This window comes from Perissodus microlepis, chromosome 7 (genome assembly GCF_051167445.1).
Source record: "Perissodus microlepis isolate ML-2025 ecotype Zambia chromosome 7, ASM5116744v1, whole genome shotgun sequence".
Taxonomy (NCBI): domain Eukaryota; kingdom Metazoa; phylum Chordata; class Actinopteri; order Cichliformes; family Cichlidae; genus Perissodus; species Perissodus microlepis.
Window position 1 is genome coordinate 7,061,003 of NC_140467.1, and position 15,525 is coordinate 7,076,527.

Consider the following 15,525-nt stretch of genomic DNA (forward strand, 5'->3'; position numbering starts at 1 on the left):
CAAATAATGTAGAGGAAAATAAACCCATTTACTCCAATCACTAGGAAACCAAAATACTAAAATACAGTAATATATACTCTATAAGGTATCTACTGATGCAAACAAAGACTATGATTAAATCAAGATAACAAACAATCCTGAGGAGTTGGATTACCATGGATGTAAGAAACGTTTTGTGGACGTTTAAAAATTACAGAGTTAAACAAACATGTTATCCCTTTATCCAATCTCGGTGCTTGCCACAGAGGCTGTATTAAGATACTGTGCTTTATTTTCATGGGGTTTCATGATGAGTAGTCGAATAAACTGTACAATTTAATGGAACTCGGCTTTTTTCAGATTCAGATAAAACAGCTCGAAAAGAAGCAAACGTGCAGTCTGTGAGTGGCGTCTACAGCGGTGACAAGCGGTCTCCTGCAGACTGAGCTCCCTTGAATGAACGTTGAGGAAACCTCCGTGTGAAGCACACGAAGGCAAGGTCTCATCTCTCGCGAGGAACGACGCCATTATCGGAAGCTCTACAAACAACACGAGAATTCACCATTCACACGGTAATATAACCCAATCTTACACGGTACATGTGTTGTGTGCGAGAATGAGGAGAGAAGCTGCATCAAAATCACATTTAATTTAGCGATTGCTTCAGCATTAAACGAATCTTGCATTACGCTCCAAAGGCCTTTAGGCCCAACTAGCATGCTAACTACCACGCTAGCTTAAATAGCGTCTCCTTTAAGTTAGCATGCAAGCTTTCAAATCCGATTTTGTAGCGGCAGCTAACATTAGCTGCTAGTTATGATTCTGCTGACGCTAATTAACTAATGAAAAATAAATTAAATATCTGAAGTACAGTAGTTTTGAACCGTATGTCTAGTCGCATTACATAGATACATAACAAATAGATGCTCCAAGTTAGTTTTCCTCCGTTTATTCGCCTGTGTTTAGCATCGTCAGACCCCCGCCCAGTTAACTAACCAATCTAAAGCTCGTTAGTTTGGCTAGTAGACGTTTACCAGCTCCGTGCCATTTCTTTATATTTGTAAGCTAAACTGTAGTAATCTAGGCTAAGCAGCTAAAGTCTAAAGAAAATAGTCTGAAACAGCTGTGTACGACCGCGTTTCCTTATAGCTAGCCACTATCACAGGTAACGGTAGCCTGCTTAAAAAAAGCGCCAGGAGCTTTTGCAATTTCTGACCGTTTTACATAGGGCTTAATTTAGTTGAGCTACTCTAAAACTGATTTTCGCTCATTTTATGTTGGGCATAGCATTCAAATAAACCCCCTTACATAAATGGTGTGTGTCTTCAGTAACAAAGTTTCCTTTGTGTAAGTTTAAGGACAAAGCACACATTTATTATTATTTTTTAAATGTAAAGTAATGGCGCAAGCTATTACTCTTAAGCTGCAATCCATGCTTTTGTTAGCCACGTAGAGACGGGCCCATATAAAAATGTCATACTTTGATTATTGCAATTTTCCCTTATGCATCTATGCTTTTTTTTTTTGCCATTATTTGGGAAACGAGGAAATGACTCAGGAAGACAAAGCTGCGATATCATGACACTGGATATCATTTCTCATACACACAACATGATTGTTAGTTTATTCGTGGCTGTTATGAGGATATAAGCCTTGTATTTACAATAGATGGATCCTTCTCTCACACATTTTAATTGAGGTGCTGTGCATTTCTGGAGTAATACATTTTTTTTTTAAAATAATTTGTTCCACAACTGCGCTAAAAATGTGTTGGTGTTAGCATTTGCATTACAGCTCAAACATTTTGTTTCCAAAATGTAGGCAAATCACTAAAGCAATTGTGCAGTTATAACACAAAGACTAAGGAAACCTTGAAAGTAGGCAAACAAAGCAATGCAACAAATGAAAAGCAGCAGCTAAAATTCGATGAATTATACAGGATTTTTTTTCAATATTTGGCAATACATAAAGGCTCAAAACAGGACAACTTATAACATGTATTCAAGTGGACTGATACACGGATCAGAAGTTGCAAATACTCTACTGCAACTTGCAAAAATAAATTAGTTTAGAGTGTGTAAGTGCTAGATCTTTCTTGGGTTACTGAATTTGACAGTTTTGTGGGAGTTACTTTGTCATATATTTGTTGTGTAAAGGTAGCTTATTAAAAGTGTAACCCTAACTGTATGAGTATGTATGAGTATTAGGACCACATTAAGAAAAAAATATTATCGATCATTTTAAGATTAAAGTCAAAGTACTATTATAAGGGGGAGAAAAATTATATGTGGCGATTACACAAAACAAACTGCCACAGTTGCCATAGTCTCTGGGTTAGTGAAACCGTACTTCAGAATCGGTTTTAGTAACAAGGAAGTATATGATTTCTCATCTCCTGATAAGTATAAAGTGATAAGTCAAAAAGATGCCGCAGAAAGATGCATCTGGTCAGATAGACAAAGACACAAACTAAGAAGAGTGGGTTTGTACAAAATTAAATGGCTGGTAATGGACAGATGCAAGGTTGTTGATGGTTTCACTCTTGTCCAATGAAGAGGATGTATGTTGTATCACAGAAGGGCTAATTAATTTGTTTCAGTAATTCATCTAAACAAAGGATTTTTGTACAGGGTATAGAAAATATGGCAGTTTGTCTTGACACAACAATGATGATCTCCACGTTTCCACAACTTTATTATTAAAACGATCAACAGTATTGCTTTTCTTTTAATGTGCTCTTAATATTCCGTCGTAGTAACTGCCACTTTGGAGTGTTACTCAGGACACAGGCATTTTTGTAGAGATCTATCTTTTGTTATACAGCCCAGAGTTGTACTTGGTTTAAGAATATGGAGTTCCTGTGTGAGGACAAGAAAAGATAAAACTTAACTAAACACGTCAAACATTTGTACTGGAGGAGAGAACCTTTATTGTTGTACTATAGATAACATAGTGGTTATTATATAAAGCTACACTTAATGAAAGAGGACCTTTGAGATTACATAAGTACACCTTGGGGTGCACACAACACGAATACTGCTAAGGTCAATACTTTAATAACATTATATTAATTTTTTCAAAAATAATGATTAACTGCACACACACAAACGTACCCAACCAAGTATTTGAGCATAAATTGTAGAACATCAGATACAAACACAGTATGTGTCATGAAAACTTGAGACTTCATGTAAAAGATAAATGGCACGAATGACTTTTTCGGAAATCCTGTCATGAATACTTGACTTGAGGATGTTGACCACTGCCAGTAAATTGTAACTGAATGTTTCAAATGATGGATTGATCTGAAAAGCTGAGGCACACTGTATGCTCAAATCACCGAGACTTGCCATGCTGTGACGTATACCCTGATTTGTTGTCTGTTTTACTCTAAATTCGATCATCATTTTGAAAAAATGACCTTTATAGTATGTTCGGTAAGACCTGAAACAAGTGGTTGACTCTATAAATTCAAAATCAAGTAAGCAGCGGGGTAGTTTTTCATGCATCTTTTTTTTTTTTTGGGTTTTGCATTTCTTCTCTGCCAGGGGTAGTAGTTCTTTAGCAGCCAACACAAAGTCAGCTTTTGAGACTAAAGGAATATGGTTGTTATTTATGTAGCATTATTACCTAATCATCAGTTCGTAAACCTTTAGAAAGTGGGTTGTTTATTCCAGTACTGTTTTAACAGTCTTGAGAAGAACACTGCCTCTTTAGTTAAATTGTTTCTCACACTCTGCTACACATGTTATTTAGTGTATTTAGTGGAAGCAGTGTGCATGCAGCTGCAGCTGCAGGCCTCGGTCATCGTCTTCACCCACTGTTTTGTGGTTACCTACATTTTGGCTACTTTAAGAATCCAATACACGATACTTCTCTTGCATGCAAAACAGAAGAAAATAGACTTCAAACTGAAGAAGGTGCCCAGGGCTGTCGTTATGCCTAAAAATGTGAGTAGAATGTCAAAGGCAGCTTCACTGCTGCTTACAGTGAAGGGAAATACACACACAGTAGCATTCTTCCTGCAGCCACAGGTGTCTGTGCATGATTTTTTTTAATATACCTTATGGTGGTTTATCTCTGCACGGCACTATTACATGGCACTAAAGAGTTTCATTTGCAAAAAGTTGTATGTTTTTGTGAAGAGATTAAATTAAATTTCAATCCAATTCAATTGAGTGTTATTTAAAATGGTACCATATCACAACAACAGTTGCCTCACAGCACTTTATGTCCACTGATCTCACCTGGACCACAACACAAATGCCCTGGTAAAGAAGGCCCAAGAGTGGCTGCACTTTCTCTGTGTCCTGAGGCAGAATAACCTGAACCAGAAGCTGCTGCTGGCCTTCTACCACTCTTCAGTGGAGAGCGTGCCCTCCTACTGCCTGGATGTTTGGTACGCAGGGGCCACTACTGAGAAACCTGTTTGACCTGCTGCCCTCTGGTCCGTGCCTCAGTTGAATCAGGTCCCACACCTCCGGATTCACAAACAGCTTCTTCCCCTGGACTATTCAGACTGTTAACAAAAACTATCCCCCCACACCTCACCAATCTGAACCATCATCCGAGTAACTCTCATCACTCAGGCCACTCACATACGGACTCTATACTCAGACCAATTCCTTTAAACTACTTCCAAGCACTCTGTTCTCCAATGTGTGCCTTTCTCTTATATTTGTATATATTCCTCTAATTGGTATATTTCTCCTGTTTACTATTTATTCCTGTTGTCTTACTATTTATATTTTATTCCTGTGCAGTTGGCATGGAGCACCCATATTTTCGATGTACATGTACAATGACAATTAAGGATTATTCTATTCTATTCTATTCTATTCTATTCTATTCTATTCTATTCTATACAATAATACAAAGAAAACAGAAATTCCCTACAATCATATTGCCCACTGCTAATATGTAAAGAGAAACAGACATAGCAAAAAGATATTTTAATTTATATAAACATATCAGTAAATGAATATTTTAATGTCTTTTTAAGTTGAACATGTTCTTCCTGCATTTCAGCGGTGAACAATGTCTGAACAAGAACTGAATGAAATTGTGCAAATAACAGTGGAGGACTTTAACCAGGAAAATCGTACTGGTAAGATTCCTTTGCAAAAAAAAAAGGTCATTAGACTCTTTTTATAATATAAGGTTAGGATTAAGCAGACAGTTAGTACTTTTCTCCTGTGTAGAAGCACACCTTCACTCTTGAAGTAAAATCTAACAGGATGGTTTGGTGTGTTGTTTTGAGGGTGTCTTTTCCTTTGATTCATGGCAGACATGATGGACAATCATGAAGATGATGAAGAAAGGTCTCAGAAGAAAAGAAGGAAATTAAGCAACGGCCAGGAGAATAACAATAGCAATCAAGATATCGCTCTTATTAAGGTAGCAGCTCTTTATAAACCCTATACTGTTTACTGGTCATACATTTATATGTAGTTGGTAGAGCTCAATTTTGCTTTTGAATTTTTTTTCAGAACTTGTTGGTATCATTCACTGGATCAATCAGCCAGCGGCTGGAGGGAATTGAGTCAAAGCTACAGTCTCTGGATGCTGCATGCAAAAACCTTGCACGCAAACTAGATAGCATGGCACCATGTGCCAGAAGTCCCATTCAGGTTCCTATGGTTGCAGGATCCCCTCAAGGGGCCACTCAGACTTGGAACAAAGTGCGATGGTAAGCTCTAAATGTTGGTGCCATATTGGCCACCAGTCAGTCAGGCAGGTTAAAAGTTCAATGAAAATGAAAACTATTTGTTTTGCTCTCAGTGTTGTCCCACAAACAAATGTTATTGTGAGCAGTGAACCGCCAAAGCCCTCAAGTCCAGAAGACACTCCTCTGGAGAACCTGCTTAGCAAGTGAGTGGCACACTTATTATACTGCATGTTATATCTGTCCAAACACACCACCACACAAGTTATGTCAAGTTACTGCCTTATCACAATTTTTCAGTTGAGCTAATAGTCTGAGTGTACCTATTCTGGCCAAACAAGATCTGTCAATGCATTGTGTTTCTTTGCAGCACAGTGACCAGGAGGCGACACAACACCATCCTAGTAAAGGTCCCTGGCCCCGAAGAGAGTCAAGAGGAACAGGAGAGTGGCTCAGAGGCCAGTGATTGTGTTTCCAACGGTGGTCAATCAAGCAATGCACAGAAAGGCCAAAATGTCACTCTCATCACGCTCAATGCAGAAGGTATGACCACGCTGGTGAAGAGGCACAGAAAGGCACATATCTTTAGTTTCTTCTTAAAATTAGAAAAGGACAAGTATATTACTTACATAGAGCCATAGGTTGTTTTTAATACCCATGTTACTCATTTTCAAACTTAGTTCTGCCATGTGTTCAAAATTTCTGCATCACAATTTTTCTACAGTAGAGAGTGACAGTCATATATGGTGAGCACTACCATTACTGATTGTGGCGGGGGGGGAAAGCTAGGGGTTTTTCAGCCTTTTTTTTTGTCTTTCAAAATGACTTCCTGATCTTTGGCGACTTCACAGTAACAAGCCTCAACAATGCATCACGTCTGCAATCCCACTAATAGCAAAAACACTTATGCACTAAAAGTACACAGTGTTCAACATGTTCATCTGCGTCAACTCTCTAAGGAAAAGTCAGTTGCAGTAAATTACCCCCTGACATTTTTAGACCTCTCAGTAATTGATTTTGAATGTTTTGTTCAGTTTTTAGTTGTTTAATGTGGCTAACGTGACTCTTTCAGCTAATCTCCATATTAAATAGATGGCAAACTGTGCTGATGTATTAATTTCCCTGTTTTTCTGCCTCAGATGCTGTTAGGCATTATTCATGCCTTCAGTTGCGTTACTGTGTTTTTCTGTCTGAAACCAAGAGAAAATGGTTAACTATGCAAACTTAAATGAAGTCCACATTGTCCCATTGTTGTGCTTGTTGGTTGGATAATTTTTATTGGATCTGAATTTCTTGGTTACCTTCAAAGGCAAACTATTATTCATTCATTTGCAACTTTGGGTTACCATTATAAAAAATTCTGTTAGTCAGCAAGTTAGATGTTACCATATGCCTAATGCATTGGTCATGTGGTTTACTTAATAGCTAGCATACACTGTGACCAAACAGCCAAACCACATATTCTGTTTTTTTTTTATAACAGTTATACTAAGTTTTACACAAATTCACTCACTTCCTTTTTACTGCCACATGGGGGTGCTGTCGTATTATATCAATTATCTCAGTGGCTGTTGCTGTAAAATATTTCTCAATCTGTGCAACTCTTTGAAGAGCCGTTCCTCCTCTGTTCTTTAGATGATTATCCAGCCGGCACCTGGTTAGGAGATGAGAACAACCCAGAGATGCGAGTTCGCTGTCCAATATCTCCAGCTGATATGCTTCATATCAGCACAAACTGTCGTACAGCAGAGAAAATGGCGCTGACGCTGCTGGACTACCTATTCCACCGTGAGGTCCAGGCCATGTCAAATCTCTCTGGGCAGGGCAAACATGGAAAGAAGCAGCTGGACCCACTTATGATCTACGGCATCCGCTGTGAGTCTTGATAACATAACCATCTAATACTGGTAATTTTTGGGGGACTATTTGTTTTTGACAGAGCAGTGGTAGGTCTGGTAGTGAACATACTTCCATGACAAGCTGTTTGACATGCTATTTGTCATGCAGAGTTTGATGGAAAGGTTGCCAAACCATGTAGAGATACCGTAACATTTTATTTGTAGGCTGCTGGTCCTGATACATTTTCAGAAAGTATTAGGAGTTTAGGGCTTCATGCTACCATGGGCTTTGGAATATGTTCTTTGGGAGTGTTTGTAAAGTTAGCCCCTGTCAAGTGCACAGAGATCATCTGGTAACTACTATTTACCTCATGGTTTCTTATATACTAATAATTTCACTCTGTCAGGGTTTGACTTTTTCAGTTTTTGATTTTAAGTAATAAATGAACTCTCTGAGACCTTTCCACGTTTCGTCCCACATTTCGTACAAAGCAGCACTGAGTAAAACACAGAAAATAGACTGCACTCTGTATTCCCAAGACGGGTTACAACAACATCCATTCATCATTGCACACATGCATTAATGTGCAACACATTTCAGAACATACCAGACTGTAAATGACAAGCACATGTCTGGTAGAAAGATCTTAATGGAGTCACTCTCAGTGCAAAAAACTCTTTGATTCTTGATTAAGTGGAGTCAGGGTTACACTGGTAGTGTATTTATTTATATAGCTATAGGCCCTTCTTACAGTGTTAAAAGGGTCTCAGTTATCTGTAACCTATGCTCCAGAGTTCTGATGTACCCACTGTATCCCCCATTGGTGCAAGTAGACATAAGCAGAATTAATATTCTTTGTGAACTGCATGTAAGATGGTCAAATAGTCAGAAATCCCCTCCTCCCACACCTTGTCCAGTTGGCTAGGGGATGTCTTGGTAACCTTTTGCTGTAAGTGTCTGGACAAGGCAAAAAAAAAAAAAGATCCAACAATCACAACCTTGTCATACCATGACTGGCCAGCTGTGCTGAGGTAAGAAAGAAGTATCCCCACAGCACACACCATCATGCCTTTTTGCTGCCTTGTAGTTTGGCCGATCAGACTCTATTTCCTCTCAACAGCATGGGTGTGTAGTTACATGTAGATTTGTTCAGGCCAAAGAGAGTGTAAAAGGTAAATGTTGCTTCTGGGAAAATGAAAAAGTCAAACCAAACCCAGTGTCTTAAACCTGCATTCTATCTTTGGGCTGCCAGGGGGCGATATATGTGGCTCCCGTTCTACGAAAGTCTTTGGGGAAATGACCCTCTGCCCTGATCTCTGTTAACACTTCTCTGAGAAGTTTATAGACTTGCTCAGTCATTTTGAGCTATGCTATATAAAGTGTTATCTAAAATAGGGAGGATTTCCAGGGTGTGTTCATTTGCTAATGAGGAAGAGTGATGTCACTGAAGTATGAGCCATTATTTGTTCTATGTATGGTTCCCATTCAGAGGTGAACAACAAAAAAGAAAGGACAATTTACCGTACCTACACAGTAACTACCAATTGCAAATCAGGGGCTTTTACACACCTGATGTGTAAAATGTGTATGAATATGGTGTGCCGTTCACATCGAGCACACAGTTTCAGCAGGATGAATCTGCAGTATTACATGTTTTGGATCAAGTGCGATTTTATTTATTTAGGTATTTATTAAACCCCCCCCCCCCCCCGCCCATTTTTTGGATGTGGATCTGAAAAATTCCTAATGTTTTTTTTTTTTAAGTATAAGCTATATGACTGTATTCTTCTAAAAATGTTAAGAATTAAGCCTTAAGTAATGAGGAATCTGCTCATGCTCTTGCCACCAATTGAATGTGTTAATATTTAAGTGTACAGAAAGTCACCAAAGCTAAAAGCAAAATATTTTATTCCCATCAGTACTGAAAGAGACTGAACGAGACAAATGAAGTAAGGAATATTTCACTAATTTTAGGTTGTTGATTTAAACCTTAGGTAACATTGACCTCTTCATGCTCCCACAGGCCACTTATTCCACAAATTTGGCATCACCGAATCAGACTGGTACCGGATCAAGCAGAGCATTGACTCAAAGTGTCGCACTGCTTGGAGACGCAAGCAACGTGGTCAGAGTCTGGCTGTCAAGAGCTTCTCTAAACGAACACCTCGCAACACAGTCACAGGTAAAGTACAGTTTGTTTGTTTTTTTACCAGAGGCTTGTTACATAAGTATAAATTTTTCTAACATCACTGGTACACGTTCATTTGTCTTAATGTGGAGATAAATTTAGCTAGTTTTCTGTAATTATTCTCTGATCAAAGTAGAGGCAAAATTGTAAAAGTAAACTGCAGCAGAAGGAGACATCTGTTGCACACTCTTTGTTTTTATTTATAGCCCAGTTAGAAAACTAGTTTTCTGTTTGTCAGTGTCAGTGGGGCAGAAAGTGAAACCACTGGATTCATCTTTAAAAGAGCTCTGCAGTCACACAATCTCGATTTGTAAATACTGGTGATGGCCACAATATGTCTGAGCAAAACTATGAGGTCACGTTTGGTTTGAGGATGGGATGGGATGGGTCAACAGATGCACTAAACCAGTTGTTCTCTGTAAATATGCATGCATTTTTATTTGGTGAGTAATAAACCCACCCTCTGTATCTTGTTCCACGCACATTCTCCATGCAGATTCTGGATGATGCTTGGAGCTTTTTATATGGTTGCTATTATTTAGATCACATCAAATAGTTCATTTGGGCACACCTACCTTATTTTCAAAATGTTTGAAATTAATTGCACCTGCTAATATTCAGGATTTTCACCAAGTTCCTGGAATGGCAATATGTAGATGCTAGACATTTTGCAGGTCCTTGGCTACATTTTGTAACGGTGTCCAAACTCATAATGGGGACATCGTCTCTGTTTTGTTTTGTTTTTTCGAATCTGTGATTTTCTTGTGTGTCTTTCTCTTGGAAGTGAATCTTCCGTTCTCTTTTCTGTTCAATCCAGCTTTTTAACTAATCACCATTTTACCTACTCTTAGCGTAATTGCATTCAGGCAATGTTGACTTTTTGTAGGACTGCACAAAGTGCATCTCTATATCCATCCATCCATCCAACCAGGGGTAGCAGTCTAAGCAGAGAAGCCCAGTCTCCTTCTCCCCAGCCATCTCCTCCAGTTCATTCAAGGCCTTCCTAGGCCAGCCAAGAGGTGTAATCACCCCAGTGTTCCAGCGAGTAGACATCCTTATCACATGCCTAAACCACCTCTACTGGAGTTTCGATCTATCCTTTCAGTGTGTAGAGTACTTTACTCTGAGTCTGTCCAAAGTGACTGAACTTCTCACCCTATTGCTAAGGGGCCAGCCACCCTTTAGGGGAACTTTTATTTTTGTCACTTTTATCTGTGATCTTGTTATTTTGTTCACTACCCAGAACTCGTATAGACTTATAGACTCCTTTGCATCCTTTACACCCTCCAGTATCCTCCAAAGGATAAAGAGTTCTTTGACCAGGAGGAAAACTGGTTTGTTCTTCCTGAATCCAAGGTTTGACTAACGGATGGACTCTCCTTTCTAGTACGCTGGCATAGACTTTCCTAGGGAATGATAGAGCAGTGTTTTCTCCTTTTGACTCACCTCATGGTTTGCCAGAATCAATTCAAGGCCGACTGAAAGACTTGTTCCATGGCCTCATCAAACTCCCCTCTTACCGAAGTTTTTGCTTCAGCTGCTGCCAGAGCCACACTCTCCTTGGCCTGTCGGTACCTGTCGGCAGTGGTTAGAGTCCGAAAGGCTAATGAAGCCTCATATAGCCCCTTCAGCTTGACTGCTCCAAATCATGTCCACTGTGTGGTTTGGGGGTTGCCATCACAACAGCCAATGCCATCAACCAGCGAGTGCACTGGTTAAGGGCAATACAAACGGATGACTATATAGGACCATGAATCCCACTTCAATGTTTTGCAGGAGCAAATATTAGTAGGCAAATTTGGGAATCCAAAATTGAGAATTGAAAAAACACTATTATTATAATGGTTTTGGATAGATAGCCTTATTTGCAGCAAAGGGTGAATTAAATCAATTTCCACATATTTTTTTAAACTGCTTTTTGGCAGGAGTGAAAACAGTCAACAACCACAGAGACACAGAGTACCTTGCTTCATCTTATTTTAGCTATTTATTAGCTAGTTGTTTTCAGCTACATGAAAGCCATTTCAAGACCGGAACCCAAAAGCAGTTTCTGCAGATGGTTGTAATCTGCACACAATGCCTGCAGTCCTTCCCTCCCTGTGAGTCAAAACCTCTCACCTCTGACCAGAGAAATGTAAGACTGCAGGGGAAACCCAAATAACCCATGAGCACAAATTAGGTGTGGGTTGTCAGGTCCCGCCTTTATGAGCCACAAACACCCCAGAATGTACAATGCAAAATATTAGTTGCAAATGCATCCAATAACATAAATCACAAACACAAATTAGTCATTTTGCATAAATCAGAACTGGAATATTTAATAATCAATTATCATGTAGAGTCCAAAATTTCCCAAGCAAGAGTTCTTCCTCATGTTGCAAATTTCTTTGTTTTCATGCTTAAAAAAGCAATCCGACTACTTTTCTCATTAATGTCACTTCTTGTAAATAGGTCTTTTATTACTTTATATTTAAACATTGAAAACGAGAAAGTGATATTTTATTTTGCGGCCAGGCTCCACTTTGGATGAGGGTACTGATATCTATTTGACATTTCTGTAGATGCTGTTGTGCATTTCCGTGGGATGATGGCCAGGTCTGGTCAGGGTTTCGGACTGCTGTTCTGATAACAAACCCCAGACCCTGAGTTTGGCTGCTACACCATGAATCTGTTTGATGATTCTCTGGAGTCTTTAATGTATATTTAAGTGTCTGATACATTTTAAACACAGTAATATTCTGTGGATGGCCTAGGATGATCCAGAATTTCTTATTAGAATTTGGTTATGTAACGTGGAATCCATTGAAAGCTATTTCTCACCTGTTTTTACTGTGTACATGAGTGCATCACTAATCGTATTGCTTTTCTTATCTAGAGGAAGGAATCACAGAAGAAACGGCTCACATTGAGACTGCCACTCAACAAACCTTGCACTATACATTGGCCAATCAGCAGGTCCAGTTCCACCGTATTGGTGAAGATGGACAAGTTCAGGTGGTGAGTGTCAGATTTTTTTTATTCCCAACTCTCTTTAAATTCATAAGAAAACATTTTTATTGATTGGCAAACACAACAGAAGAAAATCTTTCTGCTCATATCTCTGTTCTTTTCTTTGTCATGTGTGTACTTCATCTAAGAGGCCCTCAGAGCTGAGTTCATAGTGTACTAGAATGGGTCACACCACCCACTACAATTACCCTTACAGCATTCTGGAGGAATAGTGCAAATTATGTCAGTGAACCAGTTACTCATGGGATGTACATGAACAGATGCTATGGTCAGAGGTTGCGTTCAGGCCCAGTACAGTGTTATAGGTAGGCGGATAGAGGAAGTGACTGGATCTTTTAGTTCCCTCAGCTCGGAAATCACCCAGAATAGATGATCAGAGTTAGATACCAAGAGTCACAATGTCAATATATTCAGAGTCCTGATGGGTTATTCAAGAAGGAACTAATTTATATTTTCTTTTTCTAGTGTTAAAACTTCATTTGTACAGGTTTGATAAGCCTATGTGAATACAATGTGATGAGTATTTCTGCTGTTTCTGGTTTACATCATACTATACATGATGCATAGTTTTGGCAGTACTTGTGACAGACCACTTCCCTGGGAAGGGAACAGATAGATGATAAAAAATACAGGGTAGACAGGCAGGAAGTGCTTTCAGGGAAAGGTGGGAGAGAATGATTGTCAGGAGTTCTCCCTACTTGCCTGCCTGAGTAGGATTGTGCAAGTAATGGTCTCAAGGATTCACATTGTTGAGTGAGAGAGGGATTGCAACACCTTCTCAACATGATAACTTAGTCCTGTAGGGAAGACCATCCAACCTTACATCTGAGTATTAAAGACTGCAGTTGAGCCTAAAATTTATTAGTACTCCTAATGCAGTAGGGGAAATTAATACTTGCAAAGAGTGATTGAGCATTGCAACCATCATTCCATAGTAACTCAATGTAATTTATCATCATCAAATTATATTTCCCAAAATAGAGCAGCTTAGTTGATTAGCAAATAATTTGATTAGATTACATTAGATTAGCCTTTATTGTGTCTCCCTTGGGAGAAATTTACCTTGGACAAGCCAGGGAAACACGTCGTTTAAGCTAGCAGATGCATACAAACTCTCATTTACAATTCCATCTATTAGCATTCAGTAATTTGATTAATAATGGCAGTAGAGAAAATTTAAAGCTATTTAACTTACAGTTTGGTACCCTGTACCTTTTTTCCTGAGGGCATCAACTCGTACTCATTGTAAAGGATATGATTTTTGTTCTTGGTGATAAATGGGGTCTGATAATGACTAAACTTCAAATATCTCTAGAATCAAGGGAGTGTCCCAACTATCTTTCCATCCCTTTTTTTTTTTCACATTTTGATTTTGGGTTCAGAGTTTGATGGAAAGGTTGCCAAACCATGTAGAGATGCCGTAACAGATAATAGATTCAACAGTTGTCCTATAAAATAGTAACATAAGGCATTTATTCACTCCATGGACCCTAAGCCTTCTTAAAAAATGCAAGCGCTAAATCACGCACACACCCACTGTAAGTGAACACAGAAATACTTAAAAGTCGTCGCTTGTTCAACCTTCGAACTACTAATCAAACCCGGGCTGTGATCTCCAGTAGATCTTGATCTTGGATGGAAGGTCAATTCCTTATTTTTCTTTAGCTTTAACATTAGGTTTGAAAGCTTTAGTCACAACTGTTTTTTTTCTTTCTTTTTCTTTCTTTTTCTTTTTTACATTTTTTTATTATCACTCTACAGCACAGGTGTTGCACTCCAGGCCTCGAGGGCTGGTGTCCTGCAGGTTTTAGATGTGTCCTTGATCCATCACAGCTGATTTAAATGGCTAAATTACCTCCTCAACATGTCTTGAAGTTCTCCAGAGGACTGGTAATGAACTAATCATGTGATTCAGGTGTGTTGACCCAGGCTGATATCTAAAACCTGCAGGACTCCGGCCCTCGAGGCCCGGAGTCCGACACCCCTGCTCTACAGTAATGACGACTGGGAAAACCCAAAGAGGATGAATTAACTTAAAAAGACTTTCTAACCACTGTGTGCAATTTTGTTATTGTGGGTTATGAAGATTATATAAACATACCTTTTAACTTATTACATTTTTTTAAAATCATATTCATGAAATTGTTCTAGCTTCAGCTATACCTCATCTTCATCTGTGTGTCTCAGATTCCACAGGGGCAGTTGCACATAGCCCAGGTGCCACAAGGAGAGGAGGTGCAGATCACACAGGACAGTGAGGTTAGTGTGCAAGTGTGCCCGTGAAAGAGGGGTTGTAAAATAGAAAAGAAATATAAACAACCACCCTGAGTCACTTCTCTAGATTTATTAAATTCACTTCACTAAACATGTATCTAAAAAGAATATGACTGTTATGTAGAACGATGGCGCCAGTGGTTGTAGTCAGCCGTCTGCTGATACCTACCTTTCTTTATTGTTTATAGTTAAGTCAAATTTAAGCAAAGTTAAGTTTCGGGGGTAGAAAATCAATTCTGTGCATGTTAGTGTCGGGGAAGTTCACAATGTTAATTCGTATTGTTTGAATTTAGTTAATGTTTGTGATTTGAATTGTTTAAAGAGCTATCTGAAATTATCCACAATATTTGTTAGAGCTGGAAGAATCTCCTGTTTTGATTAACAACCAAAAACAACCACTTCTATTCATTTTAGCTAGTCAATGGTAGGACTGGTATGATTTCCACTGCATTTGTTTAACTATAAACAAAGGAATGCTTGAAAAATGAATTTTTTGCACGACATTACATCTATTCAGTGCCAACTTCTTACGGCAAGAGAACTGCTGATTAGCATAATATACAATGTTTTA

The 15,525-nt window shown here is 38.8% G+C and overlaps 1 protein-coding gene across 1 annotated transcript in view; it reads left to right on the forward strand.

The window, feature by feature from the left end:
* Positions 1 to 284: 284 nt before the first annotated feature.
* Positions 285 to 15,525, forward strand: part of banp (BTG3 associated nuclear protein) — a 35,189-nt gene continuing 19,948 nt past the window's right edge. Inside the window, exons 1-10 of the mRNA XM_084933052.1 lie at positions 285 to 551; positions 5,008 to 5,086; positions 5,267 to 5,376; positions 5,469 to 5,668; positions 5,761 to 5,850; positions 6,015 to 6,187; positions 7,280 to 7,519; positions 9,507 to 9,665; positions 12,547 to 12,668; positions 14,868 to 14,939. Coding sequence (XP_084789178.1) covers positions 5,017 to 5,086; positions 5,267 to 5,376; positions 5,469 to 5,668; positions 5,761 to 5,850; positions 6,015 to 6,187; positions 7,280 to 7,519; positions 9,507 to 9,665; positions 12,547 to 12,668; positions 14,868 to 14,939 — 1,236 coding nt within the window. The 5' untranslated portion in view covers positions 285 to 551; positions 5,008 to 5,016. The remainder of the gene's footprint in view (positions 552 to 5,007; positions 5,087 to 5,266; positions 5,377 to 5,468; positions 5,669 to 5,760; positions 5,851 to 6,014; positions 6,188 to 7,279; positions 7,520 to 9,506; positions 9,666 to 12,546; positions 12,669 to 14,867; positions 14,940 to 15,525) is intronic.